This window comes from Microtus oregoni, unplaced genomic scaffold, assembly GCF_018167655.1.
Source record: "Microtus oregoni isolate MIOR12 unplaced genomic scaffold, Mior012 000006F_ref0000085, whole genome shotgun sequence".
NCBI lineage: Eukaryota > Metazoa > Chordata > Mammalia > Rodentia > Cricetidae > Microtus > Microtus oregoni.
In genome coordinates, this window is record NW_024543065.1 from 42356372 (window position 1) to 42374649 (window position 18278).

Sequence of the window (18278 nt, forward strand, 5' to 3'; positions counted from 1 at the left end):
ATGTTGGCACAAGCAGGTGAGTCCATTGTTAAAATCTTGAGTTACTACCCATCCCAATAAATAGGTTTTATTATAGCAGGAGATCAGAATTACAGTGTGTTGTCTTATGGCTTCTGTGAATGACTCCTTGGTGAATCTTCTGAACTGTGAAGTTATGACTCCTGAATCCAGCCTCTCAGATCTGACTGAGATTGTCCCAGATACTGCCCCTGGATGAGAAAGGCATCAACTTTGTTCAGTAAAGCATTTTTCATCTTTTCAAGACAGGATTTCTCTGTGTAGCTCTCACTATCATAGAACTCATTTTGTAGACCAGACTGACCATGAAATCAGATATTGGCCTGCCTCTGTCACCCAACAAATATGATTAAAGGTATGGTTCAAAAACATGGAGATTAATCAATTGTTTTAAAATCTACTTTGCAACATTCTAACCTAACCACCTCCACATATTTTGAAATTTTGATGCTGTAATTTATGACTTTGTATGTTTGTCACTTGACAAACCATTGAAGTTACTGTTTTTGTCTTCAAACATATATACAAATGATAAAATTTGTATATCACCAGCACAGTATTGATACCTCTTATTTTGGCTTGCTATTAGTGAACTACTCTACATTGTCTACATGAAGATGCTTCCTCGTAACTCATTAGCAGCCTTTTCTTTGAGTAACTTCACAGCATTTCCTGTGCATATGATGATTGAACTCTGCTACAATTTTTCTGAGAAATTCGTTAACTCTATTTCCGAAGGTCAGTGTTGTTGATATTTATAGGCGGGTTTTTTTTCCACTCACCTCATTGAATGCATCATCCTTGTTTCTTAGGACCTGTAGATATTTGCTCTGAAGTCTGACAGTAACTGTACTGGAAGCCCTTCATTTGGTTTTTACTTCTTTTTTCATTCTGATATCAGGATCTCTTATGATAAAATATGTTCTGTGATTCTGATTATTTCAATTCAATAGTGTGGTTGACCCTTCTTGGACCTGATCATGTTCATTTTACTTCTTTTCAACAGTGTGATGTCATTGCTTCTCTATGTTGTTTCTGTTTTTTAATTAGTTCTGTTATTTCTTTCTCTTAATATGTTAATGATTCTTTTATAATTTTATACAATGTGTTTTAATTACATTTATCCCCCTGTCTAAACTCATCCTAGTTCTATCTCCTCCCTTACACACTCAAGAAAGCCTCTATAATCTTTTATTCTTTCTTGAATTTTTACGACTGATAATTTGATATTGAATGCCATCAAAAAGAAATCTTGTCATTCTTCATTGTTTTTCATTCAGGTTCTGTATTTATGCATAAGATTATATAATGCCTGATCTAGCCTCACTCATTCTCCTGTTGTATCAAGTATACTATTGAAATTTGTTTTTTTTTTTTTTACTATTTAGTCTAACTTGAAAATGAACTTGGGAAAACTGGTTGCAATCCTGAACAGGATGACCTTGATGTCAATTTTGGTAGTTTAACTAGCTTACTTCTTCTGTTTTAAGATCATATGCTGTTGCTACCTGGGCTTCTGGATCAGTAAGATCACTGGACATACTTCACAATCAGGGCCAGTCTCTCATTGGCATCCTTGATCACCTCTACTGAGGAGTGTTGTAAGATATCTATACTGGCTGGAGTCTATATAATCTTCACTGAAGTGTTTTGCTATTTGTCTCTTTCCTGGTGAACATACACCATTAAATAAAGAACAACAACCACGATTCATGAGCTGACAATCATAAGTTGAAATCATTTTTATCATTAAGTGACCCAAGTGTCAGAGAAGACTATACTCTTGAAGTTTCATATGCAAGAAGCCTTGAAATGGTGTGGAAACTATATGTGTGCCTCTAAGCTATCTCTAACCCTCTTAGTGTAGAAAATGAGCCAGTATGACCTCTGTAAATGAATGTCTGTACAACAGTACATAAGGGACAGTGTAGTTAGAAGGACTCATTCCTCCTATTTTGTTGTAGATTTTCTTTATTTTTTGGTCTGACTCACCCTCATTCCTGAGGTTTGGCATGCTTACAATTTAATTTTAATCCGAGTAGTGTTAGATTTCTAGAGACAGCGAAGTTGAATCAAGAGCATACCTTTTCTGCTTTCTTAGAGGCCACAGTTTCCATCTGTCTTCTCACAGATTAATCTTCTCTATTTTCATCTGATGAATTTCTTTTTAGATTACATTTTATGACCAAATTTACTTCATTATTTAATACTTACAAATAATTCTCAGTTAATGTATCTTAGCATAGAATGATATACATTATGTTGTGGTAGTTAGGGGACACTCATTACATGAAAATGACACTATTGTGTTTACGACTTTTCTTGGGAATATATAACTTGCAGGCAAATCAACTGGTGTTAGATACCATCTCTTAAAATTCAGCAGTACCAGGTTCTGCAGAAATAGAAAGGTTCACTTTTGAACTTTGCAAGTTTCAACTTTCCAGTACATATAATGTTTGTTCACCTCCTGATTCCCCTGAGTATTTCAGCTTCTAAACTCTGAAACATGGATGTTGCAATTCAGAGAAACTTGTTGTATAAAGGACCCTGAAAAAGTGAAAATTGGAGACTCAAATGTCAGGAATAAAGGGGGATCATGAAATATTTTACTCTGCGCATATTCCCACAGGAAGTCATGACAAGCCTTCACTGTCTGCCTGGCCAAGCCCTGTAGTTCCTAAAGGACAGCATGTGGAAATTCATTGTGACTCTAATAAGAATAACACATCCAGGCTGTACAAAGAACATGGAGACCCTATCCCTCAGATCCATGACAGAATATTCCAAAAGAGACTTCTCCTGGGTCCTGTGACACAAGCACATGCAGGAACCTACAGATGCTATGATTATAATTGTCAACGTCCTAGTGAACTCTCATCACACAGTGACCCTCTGGAGATCATAATTTCAGGTCAGAGATCATGTTTGGATTGTCATTTCATTTCCTCAAATCTCCACACAATAGAATTTTCAGGATTAATTTTAGGCAGATTTTTAGCCTCACAAAGTAATATTCAACACAGGTGGTTGGATACTTTGGTGAGCAAACCATAAACCCAAGGACATGTGTTTTCTTCTCCCTGAGACTTCATGAATGTTAAGACAGTGTTAAGTAGTGTTAAGTCAGGGATAATTTGGGCTTGAAGATGGAACTCAGGTATTAACAGTTTGACATCAGGATAGGAGAATAGCCTTAATTATCCAGGCTCTATAGAAACACAAGGGACCATAAAACTAAATGAGGAAAAAATACTATTATAAGAAGAAGAAAACATGAGGGAGACATCCTAATGCTAACTCTTACAGTGGAGGAAGGGTCCAAGTGCCAAGAAAAGCATGAGGCCTCTAGAAACTGGAAGGCACAAAGTAATGAATACTTACCTAGTGATTTCAGCAGTAGCATATCCCTGCTGATCGCTTATTTATGCTGTTTGGGCTTGTTTCAGAGTTCTGATCTTCACAACACTTGTGTTCTTTTTAAGAATCATATTTGTCATGAATTGTTATGATAGCAATTGGAAACTAAGACCAGAGTCAATGTCAAGGCCAATTTAAGAACTGGGCAGGGAAGTGTAGAGATCACTAAGTCAGAAAAGCAATACATTCATTTATTGTAGGAAATAATACTCATGATGCCATATTTCAATAGCCTTACAGAATTTTGAACCATAGAAAAGGCCAGAAAAGATTTCATAATACCTACCTTCACTACTAATTATCTTACCTTGCCAATGATTATAGTCATTCAAAAGTATCATTAAATGGACTCATAAAAGAACCCAGCCTAAAGCTTGCCATGTTTTCTGCCTTCCCTGAATATAGAAAAAAAGGGCAATAATGGCTCCAATAGACTGGTTCCAGAGACACTTTATCCCAATAAGCCAGTGAGAAAATACTGTACTGCTACCAGAGTCACAGAAGTCAGAAATGATCAGAGAAAGATGAAAAAGTTTGTGTACAAAGTTGACATAAACACAGACAAGGACACTAGGACACTGACAGGAAGAACAGGTTAAGGTAGAGAATCATAGATTTGGGGGATATATAGATTGGGGTCAGGTTCTTAATCACAATCTCTCTATTTCTACAGGAATCTACAGGAATCCTTTCCTATTGGTCCTATCAAGTCCCCTGATAAAATCAGGAGAGAAGATGACCCTAGAGTGTCGTTCAGAGATTATGTTTGACACTTTCATTTTGACTTCACAAATAATCAATGGCTCTTTCCAGCTTCCTGCAGAATCTCATCATGGGGGGTCCCATGCCAGCTTCTCAATAGGTCCTGTGACACCTGACCATGCTGGTGTTTACATATGCTATGGTTCTTATAACCAAACACCATATGAGTGGTCTGAATCCAGTGACCCTGTTGACATAAGGATCACAGGTAAGAGGGTGCTACCTGGTCCTCATCCTCTCTGTGATATAGAACCATTATTCTATAGACTTGAAGTCTTGGGAGATGGTGGGGAAAATGAAGGTAGGAAACGTAGAAAAAGGCATCCTTGGTAAATATGTCACTGACACAGACAATGAAAACTGACACACAAGAGACACCATTGGTTATAATATAAAGCACAGATACACAGATGTCAATTAAATCATAATTAGAAGTAAAGAGAAAGGGGTGATTCAGTGAAATTGATATAATCAGAGACAATGACATCCTTCTACTAATATTCAGTGACATCAACAGTTCAGAATTTTGTTTACTTCCTACCTTTTCAATTCATCTGTCAGAGACATAAACGTGTCATTTTTCTGATATGAGTTGATGTACTGAGTAGGGCTGGTTTTTAATTAATATGAGGTCCGGATAAAGATAGCACGCATAAAATTTTACCTAGTTTGGCAGTTCTTCAATTTCTATGTTTGACTGACTATTCATCAAAAAATAGCATAACCATGAGTAATTGAGCAGACCACCAATTGCTGTTTGTTCTCTGCATTTTCAAACTGCTGTCAGTCTATGTTCCCAAGTTATTCAGACATTCTAGGATAGGTGGAAAATCTGTAACAGTTCCCCCTGGGATACACAGAAACAAATAGTGCAGAGACATGGAAATACAAAAAAAATAGTAAGTAAGACAGGGAGAGTGAGAGAAAGATGCAAAGATAGAAAGGGCTGAGGAAAATGTAAGCATGGCATTTGTGGGAGGAGAAAACCTGCAAAAGTCTTAAGCTTGAAAATTTGAAAGTAGAGGTAAAGAAAAACTGGCAAATATTAGATATTTTAAAGCAGAGATATGGAGGCCAATAGGAGATTACACTTGATCAGTATACATACAAAGAATTAAGTGAGAGAAGATCATCATGTTCCCTGTTTAAGGAAAACAAGCACCACATTAAAAGAATATCCTGCATTTGGAAAAGAGATTCATTAACACATATGGAAAAAGAGACAAGAAAAAATTAATTACTCAGAATGAGGTCAGATTCTACATTTTTTTTCTACGTAAAAGCAAAGAGCCTTTATTCTTTTTTTTTTATTGCGAAAAGAAGAAAAAAAACATAAACAAAAAACAAGTTTCCACCTCCTCCCAGCCTCCCATTTCCCTTCCCCTCCTCCCACCCTTCTCCCCCTCCTCCCACCCTTCTCCCCCTCCTCCCACCCTTCTCCCCCTCCCCCCACTCCTCTCCCTCCCCTCCCTCTCCAGTCCACAGAGCAGTCCAGGTTCCCTGCCCTGTGGTAAGTCCTAGGTCCTCCCCCCTCCGTCCATATCTAGGAAGGTGAACATCCAAACTGGCTAGGCTCCCACAAAGCCAGCACATTAAGTAGGATCAAAACCCCCTGCCATTGTCCTTGGTGTCTCATCAGCCCTCATTGTTCGCCATATAGTGCTTGAAGTTCTAGCAATAGCAATAAGACAACATAATGGGATCAAGGGGATTCAAATTGGAAAGGAAGAAGTTAAACTTTCGTTATTTGCAGACGATATGATAGTGTACATAAGCGACCCCCAAAACTCCACCAAAGAACTTCTACAGCTGATAAACAGCTTTAGTAATGTGGCAGGATACAAGATCAACTCCAAAAAATCAGTCGCCCTCTTATACACAAAGGATATGGAAGCAGAGAGGGAAATCAGAGAAGCTTCACCATTCACAATAGCCACAAACAGCATAAAATATCTTGGGGTAAATCTAAACAAGGAAGTGAAAGATCTATTTGACAAGAACTTTAAGGCATTGAAGAAAGAAATTGAAGAGGATACCAAAAAATGGATGGACCTCCCTTGCTCTTGGATTGGGAGGATCAACATAGTAAAAATGGCAATTCTACCTAAGGCAATTTATAGATTCAATGCAATCCCCATCAAGATCCCATCAAAATTCTTCACAGATCTGGAGAAGACAATAATCAACTTTATATGGAAAAACAAAAAACCCAGGATAGCCAAAACAATCCTATACAATAAAGGATATTCTGGAGGCATTACCATCCCTGACTTCAAACTCTATTACAGAGCTACAGTAATGAAAACAGTGTGGTACTGGCATAAAAACAGAGAAGTCGACCAATGGAATCGTATAGAAGACCCGGATTTTATCCCACAAACCTATGAACACCTCATTTTCGATAAAGGAGCTAAAAGTATACAATGGAAGAAAGAAAGCATCTTCAACAAATGGTGCTAGCACAACTGGATGTCAACATGTAGAAGAATGAAAATAGACCCATATCTCTCACCGTGCACAAAACTCAAGTCCAAATGGATTAAAGACCTCAATATCAGCCCGAACACACAGATTCTACATTTTTAATATTCAAAGGATGAGAAAGTTGTAAGTCATGAAATTGGGAAATAACCATGAGAATGGGAAGAAGATTAACAAAGAGGGATATGTAAAGAGGAAGAATACATATGCCATTGAGGTAAAAATGCAGAGAAGAACAAGCAGAGGTATAAGGGAAGGAACTGGGTAGAAAATGAAAATATATATACTATATGAGGATGTCTTTATGAAGTACATTGATTTATATGCTAACAAAATAACAAGTATATCTAATTAAACTCATTGTTTAACAGAATATTTGGAAAAACTGAAAGTATAAAGAATAATAAAGGAATGGAATCAGGGAAGGTTGGGGGACAAGAGAGAATGATAGCATAAATGTGATTATGACTACATATATAAATATATGTAACTACACTAAAAGGAAAAGAGGCCATGAAATAATGTAATTGTATTCTAATTTCAATTTTTAATGAAAACAAGTATAAAATACATTACATATTTGAATGTTCAATAAAGAAGCCAATTGCTTCTTAAGTTAAATATCTGTTTATAAAACAAATATAAAAAGAAAGATGGATGAACCTATGCATATAGAGGTAGAAACTGTCAAAAATAAAACTGAGCAAATGTATGATTATAGGATTGATGTTAAGTCAAAGAATCAGTAAGATAATATAGAAGGAAAGTGGGAGATAGAAAGAATTAGGGAGGTAGAAAAAAGAACACATAAATGTTGGGCTTGAGAGAGAGTGATCACAGAAATAGAAGCAGGGAGACAGAACTCTGAGGAGTGATTGAACACTGGTAAAGAACTGCCCCTCTAACTGTATCTTCTTCCTTTCTTCCAGGTGTGTACAAGAAACCTTCTCTGTCAGCCACGAGGGGTCCTGTGGTGATGTCAGGAGAGGACATAACCTTGTTCTGCACCTCTGACCAACAGTTTGACATGTTCCATCTGTCCAGGGAAGGGGTGCCTCAAGGACATGGGCTGCCTGCAGAGCAGAGCCACAGTGGGGCATTCCAGGCCAACTTCCTACTTTTTACTATGATCCAGTCTGGGACCTATAGGTGCTATGGCTCTTTCAGGAACTTTTCCCATGTATGGTCATCCCCAAGTGACCCACTGTACATTTCTGTCACAGGTAAGAAAGTCTTGTTTATTCATCATGTCTTTTAACCAATGAAACTCTAAAACCATTTCTGAGAACCATCCTACTGATGATGGAGAGACTCAGTAAGTACACAAATACATCATCTGTATTTTGTATATATGTACACACACTTAACAATATTAATCTAAGACAAAGAGGCTATCAAGATAAGGAAGTGTGTAGGAAGGCTACCTCGGTGGAGCTGGAGAGATGACAGGGATAGGGTAAGAGATACAATTATATTTAATTTTAAAACTTTTTTATTTATTTTGAGAATGAATATCATATTACAAAATAATAGACAAGGCCTTTCCCCAACAATCCTTATTCTGATTCGTCAACCACACTGGAATGTATAGGTCTCCAGGGAGAATTAGAAAGAGGTCAGAACAGACTCATTAGGGATAAGCTTTCAATCAGTTTGGGTAGGTCAAGAATGGAACAGTCCTGATCTCTGCCTCACATAGATATCTCTACGGTATTCCCATTGACTCATCACAATTTGAAAACAAAACTTCAAAGCAAGCCATCTAATGGCATCCTATAACACTAAAGACAGCACTAAGAGGTGGAGTGGGTGCTACTTACTATCCAAATTCAAAGGACTTTCGAAACAGGGAAGGCACAAAGTTTTTAATGAACTTTCTCTCTCTCCTCTCCCCTTCCCTAGTAAGCTCATCAAGAAACTGTACTTCATGCATCGAACCAGACTCCAAAACTAGTAAGTTTTCCTCTTCTCTGTCGTGGAAACGTAGGGACCAAAAACTCTTGGGTTCATGTTTTGACTCCGATCTCTCACAGCTCAGTAGTCTTAACATCATCATCTCCTCTCTGTGATTCTTATACTCTGCAACATCAGAAGTTTTGGGGAGTAGAGTAAAAACTGTATCTGAGATCTCCTATAAGTGAAAAGGAGAGCAGATTTTACTCCCTTCCAGGGATGACAAACTGCTCATTCTATTTCAGTTCCTCCTGGAGAAAATGTTATGAGGCCCGAGAAAGGAAGTAAGTGAGAAAAAAATGATTTTATAAAAATGTTGCCTATGATTGCAATAGACTTGACTTTACTTTTCTCCTGAGAGAGAATTCGTTGTTTGATTCAAGAGTGTTGTAGATGTAGAAGTTGCTAAACAGATTAACTGAACACTACTATCAATCTCAGATTAAGATAGTCAATACATGACCTCTACCTGGTGTCCTTCAGGTCTCTGCCACATGCATAATGCATATATGTTCATTGAGGTGTAGACTTCTGAAGGAGCATGGTCATCTTACTAGCAACAACTCTCCTAAAACTGACACCCCTCTTCCCAACAGTTATCAATTGCCTACAGCCCCTTGACCAGGGGTAGGACATCAAGATGACCTTGTCTTTCCACGCTGGGAATTTGTCTAGCTTGAACTTGCAACACTCTTGGGTTTGGCACCATGACCTCTTAGAAAGTTTATATATTCAACTGCCCTGCGGTGTACAGAAGACAGTTTCCGTATAGTCATATAGAGCCTCTTTTGCAATCTCTTCTTCCATCTCTTTCACAAAGATGGTGAATATTTGGAGAAGGATATAAGATATAGATGTCTCATATAAGGCCAACAATTCTATGATCTCTTATTCTCTACAACTTTACCCAGTTGTGGGTATCTCTATTGATCACCATCTATCACAAATATAGACTCAACTGCTGAGAGTTGAAAAATGCATTAAAATATGGTTATAATAATAATTCATTAAGAGTCAGTTTAATACTATTTCCATTGAGATGTATATTATTAGTAGGTTCTCTATCAAGACTCTTGCCCTAATAATATCATATTAACTATCCTTCAATCAATAAATATTTTGGAACAATCGTCTTTTATCCTGTCACTTGTATTAATTTTAATAAAACACTGATTGACCAGTAGCCAGGCATTAAGTATAGGTGGGACAGTCAGGCAGGAAGTATAGGTGGGGCAATAAGAAGAGGAGAATTCTAGGAAGAGGGAGGAGTCAGTCTGCAGTCATCAGCCAGACACAGAGGAAATAAGATGAGAATGCCTCACTGATGAAGGTACCAAGCCATGTGGCTAACAGAGACAAGAATAATGGGACAATTTAAGATGTAGGCAGTTTGGATGATCAACTTACTAGACCTGGATGGAGGTGGGGGTTCCTTGGACTTCCCACAGGACAGGGAACCCTGATTGCTTTTCGGGCTGAGGGGGGGGGGGGACTTAATTGGGGGAGGGGGAGGGAAATGGGAGGCAGTGGCGAGGAAGAGACAAAAATCTTTAATAAATACATAAATTTAAAAAAAAAGAATTAGGGGCCAGAGAGATGGCTCAGAGGTTAAGAGCATTGCCTGCTCTTCCAAAGGTCCTGAGTTCAATTCCTAGCCACCACATGGTGGCTCACAAGCATCTGTAATGAGGTCTGGTGCCCTCCTCTGTCCTGCACCACAGACAAAATATTGTATACATAATAAATAAATAAAATATTAAGATGTAAGAATTAATTAATAAGAAGCCTGAAATAATAGGCCAACTGGTTTATACTTAATGTAGACTTTTGTGTATTTCTTTATTTTTTTATTTTTCCATTCAGAAATTTACACTTTATCCCATCCTCCCATTTCACTCTCACTCCCCCACTAACCCTCTTCCCTCCTGCTCCCTCCTTAAGAGAAGGCAAGGTACCCTGCCTGTGGGAAGTCCACGGCCCTCCTTCATCCAAGGCTAGTAAGCTATGCATCCAAATAGACTAGGGTCCCAAAAAGCCAGTACATGCAGTAGAAACAGGTCCCAGTGCCATTATCAATGGATTCTCAGTCTGCTCCCATTGTCAGCCACATTCAGAGAGTGCAGTTTGACTACATGCTCATTCAGTCCCGGTCCAACTGTATTTGGTGAGCTCCCATTAGAACAGGCACACTGTCTCAGTGGGTGGACCAACCCCTCATGGTCCTAACTTCCTTACTCATCTTCTCCCTCCTTCTGCTTTTCAACTGGACCTTGGGAGCTCAGTCCATTGCTCTGATGAGGGTCTCTGTCTCTGTCTCCATCTATTACTTGATGAAGATTCTATGGTGATATTTGAGATAATCATCAGGGGCCAGTTCAGGTACCCTCTCCTCTGTTGCCCAAGGACCTAGCTAGGGACATCCCCGTGGACACCTGGGATCCCCACTAGAGCCAATTCTCTTGCCATCCCTAAAATGGATCCCTTAATGGAGATATCTTCTTCCTTGCTTCTCTATCAGCCCTTCCTCCACCTCCACCCTCTCCCCAAAGCTCTCCCCAGTTTTCCCTTTCTTCTTTCTCTCTCCCCCTCTCCCTTTCCCCAACCCCCATACTCCCAACTTTTTTCCGGCAATCTTGTTTGCTTCCAATTTCCAGGAGGATCTATATATGTTTTTCTTTGGGTTCACCTTGTTATTTGGCTTCTCTAGGCTTGTGAACTATAGGCTCAATGTCCTTTGTTTATGGCTAGAGTCCACTAATGAGTGAGTACATACCATATTCATCTTTTTGGGTCTGGGTTATTTCACTCAGGATAGTGTTTGCTATTTCCATCCATTTGCATGTTCACTGGATTCTCGTGTTATCATATTGCTTTTCAGGTTGTTGGAGGAATTCTTGCATTGGTGCCTTCCCATCTCTTCCTTCAAATGCAGTCAGGAGAGTCTTGGTGTCTTGGTCCAATCTTTGCTGTGGCTAACTGTGTACTTGGTTTTTTTTTCTTGGTCTGCCCTCTCTTAGGTCCCCTCAGCACTGCAATTGGTTCTCAGATCCCCTCCAACCTGTAGTAGGCAGTGGTGGTGGATCTAAGGACCCTGCAGATGAAGAGGAGTGCTTGGTGGCAAGATGAGATGGAGTAAATAGAGAAAGCCAGTAGTCAGGGGGAAGCCCCACTGAATGGCCAGAAAGTTTAGGGAATTGGAGGGGGCCTGTCCTCCGTCCCCGGGCATCTGGCTGGCCAGGTGGGCATACACTTACCCCTTCAGATGGATCTCCTTGTACAGGAGCAAGGCTTCTTGCTGGCCAAGGACCTCGCAGACAAAAGGGAGGGCTTGCTAGGTGTAGTCTCAGTGGAACAAAGAAATTCCTGCAACAGTTGCACTCACCACTTTGTCCCAAGACCGTCAGCCCTGAAGCAGGCTGAGTTGGGGGAGAAAGGCAGTAGCAGGGGAGAAGCCCCGTTGAATGGCCAGAGATTTTAGGGGATTGGAGAGTGCCTGTGCTCCTTTCCCGGGGTGTCCAGCCACCAGCCAGGCATACACTTACCCGAACTTTTGTGTATTTCTTTGGGCCTGAACAACAGCAGGACCAGACGGGACAGAAACTTATGTCAACAAATAAATATTATTAAATCTATCAAAATGGTGATCCTAAGATTTACCTCTTATTGGATTCATGTCTTCCTCCAGATAACCACAGGAATAAGCATTTACTCATGGGTCTGTCAGCGACCATAATCCTTGTCTTCCTCATCATCCTCCTTTATTCTTATTACTTCGTTAAAAACAGTAAGTCTCAAGAACAAGCCAGTGAATGTCATCTGTGTAGAGTGAGAAAGCAAGACCAGAGAAATACAGGTGTGTTCTTTATTTACAAAAGGATACTTGGGCCGGGCAGTGTTGACGCACGCCTTTAATCCCAGCACTCGGGAGGCAGAGGCAGGTGGATCTCTGTGAGTTCAAGGCCAGGCTGGTCTACAAGAGCTAGTCCCAGGACAGGAACCAAAAAAGCTACGGAGAAACCCTGTCTTGAAAATCCAAAGAAAAAAAAGAAAGAAAGAAAAAGAAAAAAAGAAAGAAAAATGGATACTTGGGCCAATGCAGGTAAATTGAGGCAGGGTTTTCTAAACAGGAAAGAAAATCTTGCTCTTTCCTTGGCTCTCAGATAACTAATTCCTCCATGCATTTCTGCATCTTCATATTCAAAATATGCTCTAATATCGAGGAGAAGATATTATAAGAAAGAAGAAGAGAAAGGAGAAAAGGAGGAAGTAAGAGAGAGTGAGAGACTATACTGAAGAAAAATTTACTAGGGTACAGCATTGTGGGATGGAACTGCAAAGATAGAGTACAGACGTTTTGATTCTAATTTGTGACAGGTGAACAACCTTGGGTTTTACCATATCTCTCACTAGCACTTTGATTTTTAATTATACTGCAGAAAATCTTTACTATATGTGTTTGATTACATCTTTCCCCTAAAAATGCAGCCACCATGGACCAAGAATCTGAACTGAGACCAACACTAAATGAGCAGGTGGGTCCTCCTGAGTCTGTTCTCTTCCATGTGTTTTAATATTTCTTCGTTGTCTGTAAATCATGTGCATACAACATCGCTTTAAGTTTACTTCTTTCTAGGACACTGAAAGACAAGAAGTTCAGGAGGTGACATACTTAGACTTGGACCACGTCTTCAAAGAAAAATTGACCACTTCCATTTCCCAGATTCCCAAAGAATTTTCCACAGATCCCAGTGTGTACATGGAAGTCAGGAAATGTTAATCTGAGATGAAAGATCTTTTTCACCCCATGACTTCTCACAGAGCTGTCTCAACAAATCTTCTATGGAGACCACAGACCTTTCTCCAGCAAAAACTAATATATACAATGAAATAACATCTGGAATCTGAAGACAGAAGTCCTTAACTTTGGGACCATCCTTCACTATTCTAATATAGTTTGGAAAGTAGCTTTCCATTATTTACAAATATTATGACCCTCATTACTCACTCCAAATAAATCAAACTTTACTACTTTGTCCACGAGTCTCTGTTTCATTTCACTCTGGCAGAAACTTTACAACATGACTAGCTATAAATTCTAGATCTACTTGAAGATGTAATCATGATGAGTACTTCACAATTTCATATCAAGAAGAAACTTGGTCAAAACAACCTGTCAGCATAGCAAAAGCATGTTAACTAATGACATGCACTCCTAGCCAATCACAACATACCAGCCCTGACCACCAGTTTCAAAAGGATCAACTAAAAACGTTCCTGCAGCAGCTTAATTTCCCTAGCCCAATAAAAACCCCTGATCTTTTTACAATAAAGAGCTTCAGTATTAGAATCTCTTGGAGATGTGGAGTTGACTCCACATCTTCTCACCCCCTGCCCTCGGGTAAATGGGAATTGCACAACTGGCAGCAACAACTACAAACTGGTGCCCAGCATGAATGGACCTCTTCCATTGCTTACCTCTTTGGGTCTCTTTTGGGCATTTTTCTTTCTTGTTTGCTGCCCCAGCTGCTGTCTCCATCCCAACTCTCTGCCATCATCCTGAGGTTGCCCCCTTTGGCTGTTTTCGGTGAGTTGACCCCTATTTTAGTTTTCTAAGCCCTTGAGGAGTTGGGGATTTCTTCTTATCCCTACTTTTTCTTTTCTTACTCCTATTTGTCTTCCTAGCTACTAACTCTCCATTGTGATTTATTTCATCCTAGTACCTCCATGTGAGGGCTGACCACACAGGAGGTAGAACCAAAAAATGACAGGTCTTTTTCACTCTACTGTGTGAGCATAGGGTCATAGCCCTAACAAAGCACAGAAGTTCCTCACTATAAACAACACACTCGATCCACAAACACTAGTTTCCCTTCTGTCCTTGCCCTTATGCTGACGCTGACTCCCTCAGAGCCTGAGACCAACTGGCAACTTTTGCCAGGGGACTACTCTTCGGGATTGTCTGAAGGCTTTCTTGCTTTACAGGGAGTCCCAACTGCTCTTTGGAGTGTTGGATTTCCTCTCCTAGTTTTTCTTCTCAATTAATCCGGTTACTTGACCACTTATTAAAGACCTTTATGGTGGTGACTGGTCTCTTAGTTCACAGGAAGATTTTTACTGTTTGACTGTGGTTGAATCCCTTTTCCCTTACGGGATTGGGGCATTCTCCTCAAATGGTGGGTGACTACTTCCAATAGCTTGACCCTGGAACTGAGCCCAGGGACCAAGATGCAGTTGTTTCTGATCACCCTTTGTCTTCTGGTGACTCTCTTCTTTGCTATCCCTCCTTGTAGTCTCCTCCTGAGGCCCATCATGAATAGTGCCCCTTCCCCAGAGGATGGGGCATTCCCTTCTCTGCCAACGCTGCCAAAAGTTCTGTGAGTCTCATGCAAGGGCTACTGCCCTAAATCTCGCCCATCGTTTTCACTTCTATCTGGTCTCCCACCCACAATATACAGAGCCTGGAGCAGAAGCTACCTTTTCTGGCCATTTTATTGAGCTATTACAGTAGCACCTCAAAGATGAGGTGGTCCAGGCCTCGGGCTCACTCTCCCCACCTGTCTTGACCCCATTGAGTCCTGATGTGGAGGTTACACCAGCATATGATTTGTCCCTTGACAGCAGCAGAGTGGGTGGGACCCTGGCTGTGTTAGGCCCATGTATATCTTCTGATGGCTTAACTGGCCCACTTCCTTCCTCAGTCTCTTCCACCTCTACAACATCCTCAAAGCCAAAGCTCAAGAAATGCTTTCCCCTTTCTTAATGGGTCGCTTGGTCAGAGATTCTGTATGAGGCATCCTGCAATGCTGAGAAGCCATTGACAATTCCTCCCCAGCTTGGCCTCTGGAAACCAAGTCAGGCCCTCCAGTCATAGGTGGAAACAGCAACTCCAGCTCCTCTGGTGGTGCTGGGAGAGTTGGCAGGGGACTGGCTAGTGATGGCACATCCCCTGGGGAAAGATAGATTCATCACTTCGAGAGGCTGAGACTGTGTCATGGAGGGGTAACCTTGAAAGACAGAGCAGGAATGGTACAGAGAGAAGAGATGCTCAGTTTTATGGGGCTGAAGAAGCTTCCCCTGACACAGTAGGACTGGATAATGGAGGAGGGGTGGCTGGGATTACCTCAGGAGGAGGAGCTAAGTCTCAGTGGCAGAAGTATCACCTACTAATACAAAGTGAAGGAGAAAGAGGAGGAGGAAGTGGCTTGAAGTTCTTCGTACCACCCAAGGCATTCCAGCCCCAACTCAGCATTTCCTGTTCTACTATCACTGGTTCCAATGACCACAGCCCTAGAAATGCCTGACAAGGATAACATGTTTGTGGTTAAGATAGAAGGCCCTTTAGAGTACATTCTTGAGACAGTGATACACTTCATGTGAAGACCTGGATGTCTGACATCCAGGAGTCCCTAAGCCCAGGAAGCTGCTCTGATATCGGCCCCATCCCACAGCCCTGTCCCTAGCTTCTGGAACCTCCTTCCTCACAAAGGGTAACACAGACAGCCTGGAGTTGTCCTTCCTGAATCATTCAGAGTCTGCCCAGCTAGAATCTCATGCTGGGACCCAACAAGAGTAAAAACCTTCCTCAACACCCAGTAATACTACTTTGGGGTATATAACCAAAGGATGCTCAATCGTGCCACAAGAACATATGCTCAAATATGGTCATAGCAGCATTCTTTGTCATAGATAGAACCTAAAAACAACCTAAATTCCCCTTGACTGAAGAATGGATAAGGAAAATGTGATACATTTACACAATGGAGTATTACACAGCAGAAAAAAAAATAATGACATCTTGAAATTTGCAGACAAATTGATGCAGCTAGAAAACATCATTTTGAATGAGGTAATACAGACTCAGAAAGACAATTATCATATGTACTCACTCATAAGTAGTGTTTAAACATAAAACAAAAAAAATCAGCTTACAAATCACAATCCCAGAGAACATAGACAACAATGAGGACCCTCAGAGAGACATACATAGATCTAATCTGCATGGAAAGTAGGAAAAGACAAGGTCTCCTGAGTAAATTGGGAGCATGGGGACCATGGCAGAGGGTTGAAGGGGAGGGAAGAGGAATGGAGAGGAGCAGAGAAAAATGTATATCTCAATAAAATCAATAAAAAATTAATAAGTATGATCTGATGAAACTAATGACAATCACAAAGGAAAATGATACCATCATTAAGACAAGGTGTTAGCTTTAGAGAATGAAAAAGGATATTTACTAACAACATATATTCTGGATGGCTAATATCAAAAATGTATAAAGAATAAAAAAACTACATACAAAAATCAAATAAACCTATTTTCAAATGGTATGCAGCTATAAACAGAGAATTCATGAAAGAGTTAACTCAAATAGCTGAAAAACACTTAAAGATATTATCAACATACCTTGACCGCAGGAATATGAAAATCATATTGGCAAATGTCAAAAAACAAGAGACAACTCATGTTCACAAAAAAGTGAGTCAAAAGAAACACTTATATGTTGCTGGTGGGAGGAAAACTTGAACAGTCACTATAGAAATGAGTGTGTTAGTTACTCAGGAAGATGGGAATAACTATACCACAAGATACAGTAGTATCACTACTGTGGGGCATATGTCCAAAGGAGGTATCATAATATCACAGACATTCTGACTTGATATGTAGTTGCTAGAATTTGGAAATAACATAAATATTTCTCAACAGAAGTTAGATAAAGAAAATATGTTTTTTTTTAACAAAATGAAGGATTTCTTGACTTAAAAAAAATGGGACATCACAAAATTTGCAGGTAAGTGGGTGGAACTAGGGTGCAAGCAAACTTAAAAGAAATAACCCAGACTCAGAAAGACAATATTGTATGTATTTACTTATATGTTGATATTAGCTGTTAAGTCAATCATAACCAAACTACAGTCAATAGGTCCAGAGGCTATGTGTAGACTAAGAAACTAGTGTTACAGACACAGCTTGTTGGGAAAGGGAGATAGGACAGACAGTTATGGATAAATGAAGGGAGGTGGTAGAACAGAAAGATCCAGTAGAGAGGAAGGGGAAAGGGGGAATAAGGAGGAAATCTGGGGTGAGATATCTAAAATTAAGGGACATCTGAGTATTAGCATAGAAACCTACTACAGTATTGCCCTCCTAAAATATATACATATATGTTGGTGATCTAAATAAAACAGTCAATAATGACAGAAACAGAGTTCAAACAGAATGTATCTTTTCTCCAAAGAAAGTTCCCAGTACCTAGAATGGGTTACATCTCATGGGAATGTAGGTCAAAGGGGACCCATGGGAATCCCCAAACCATCCAGGCTATTACGAAGCCTGTAGTTTCCTCTCCACACAATGACAGCAAAGCCATAGTGCTAAAGATAACACCACTCCTTAAACTTAGAGGAGTGGATCTGATGCCTCAATAGAGCCTTCATTCCTATGTGCTAGCATATTTGGTATAGAAAGTTACTCTGCATACAACCAAAATAAGAAACATAAACAACAACCCAGCAACAAAATCTTTTTTTTCTTCTTTAGTGTTGTACCTACAAGATATAGTATGGCAATGGTGGCATATTGTAAGAGCCTACTTGTTCATTACCAGACGCCTGGACTCTGAAAATAACCACACAGAAACAGTATTAAT

At 39.9% G+C, this 18278-nt stretch overlaps 1 protein-coding gene across 1 annotated transcript; it reads left to right on the forward strand.

Moving 5' to 3' along the window:
• Positions 1-13411, forward strand: LOC121449825 (killer cell immunoglobulin-like receptor 3DL1). Its single transcript, XM_041654497.1, has 8 exons — positions 1-16; positions 2651-2932; positions 4112-4408; positions 7611-7904; positions 12320-12408; positions 12762-12774; positions 13120-13166; positions 13268-13411. Exons 1-8 carry the CDS (start codon positions 1-3, stop codon positions 13409-13411), a joined length of 1182 nt encoding a protein of 393 aa, XP_041510431.1.
• The last annotated feature ends 4867 nt before the right edge of the window (positions 13412-18278 follow it).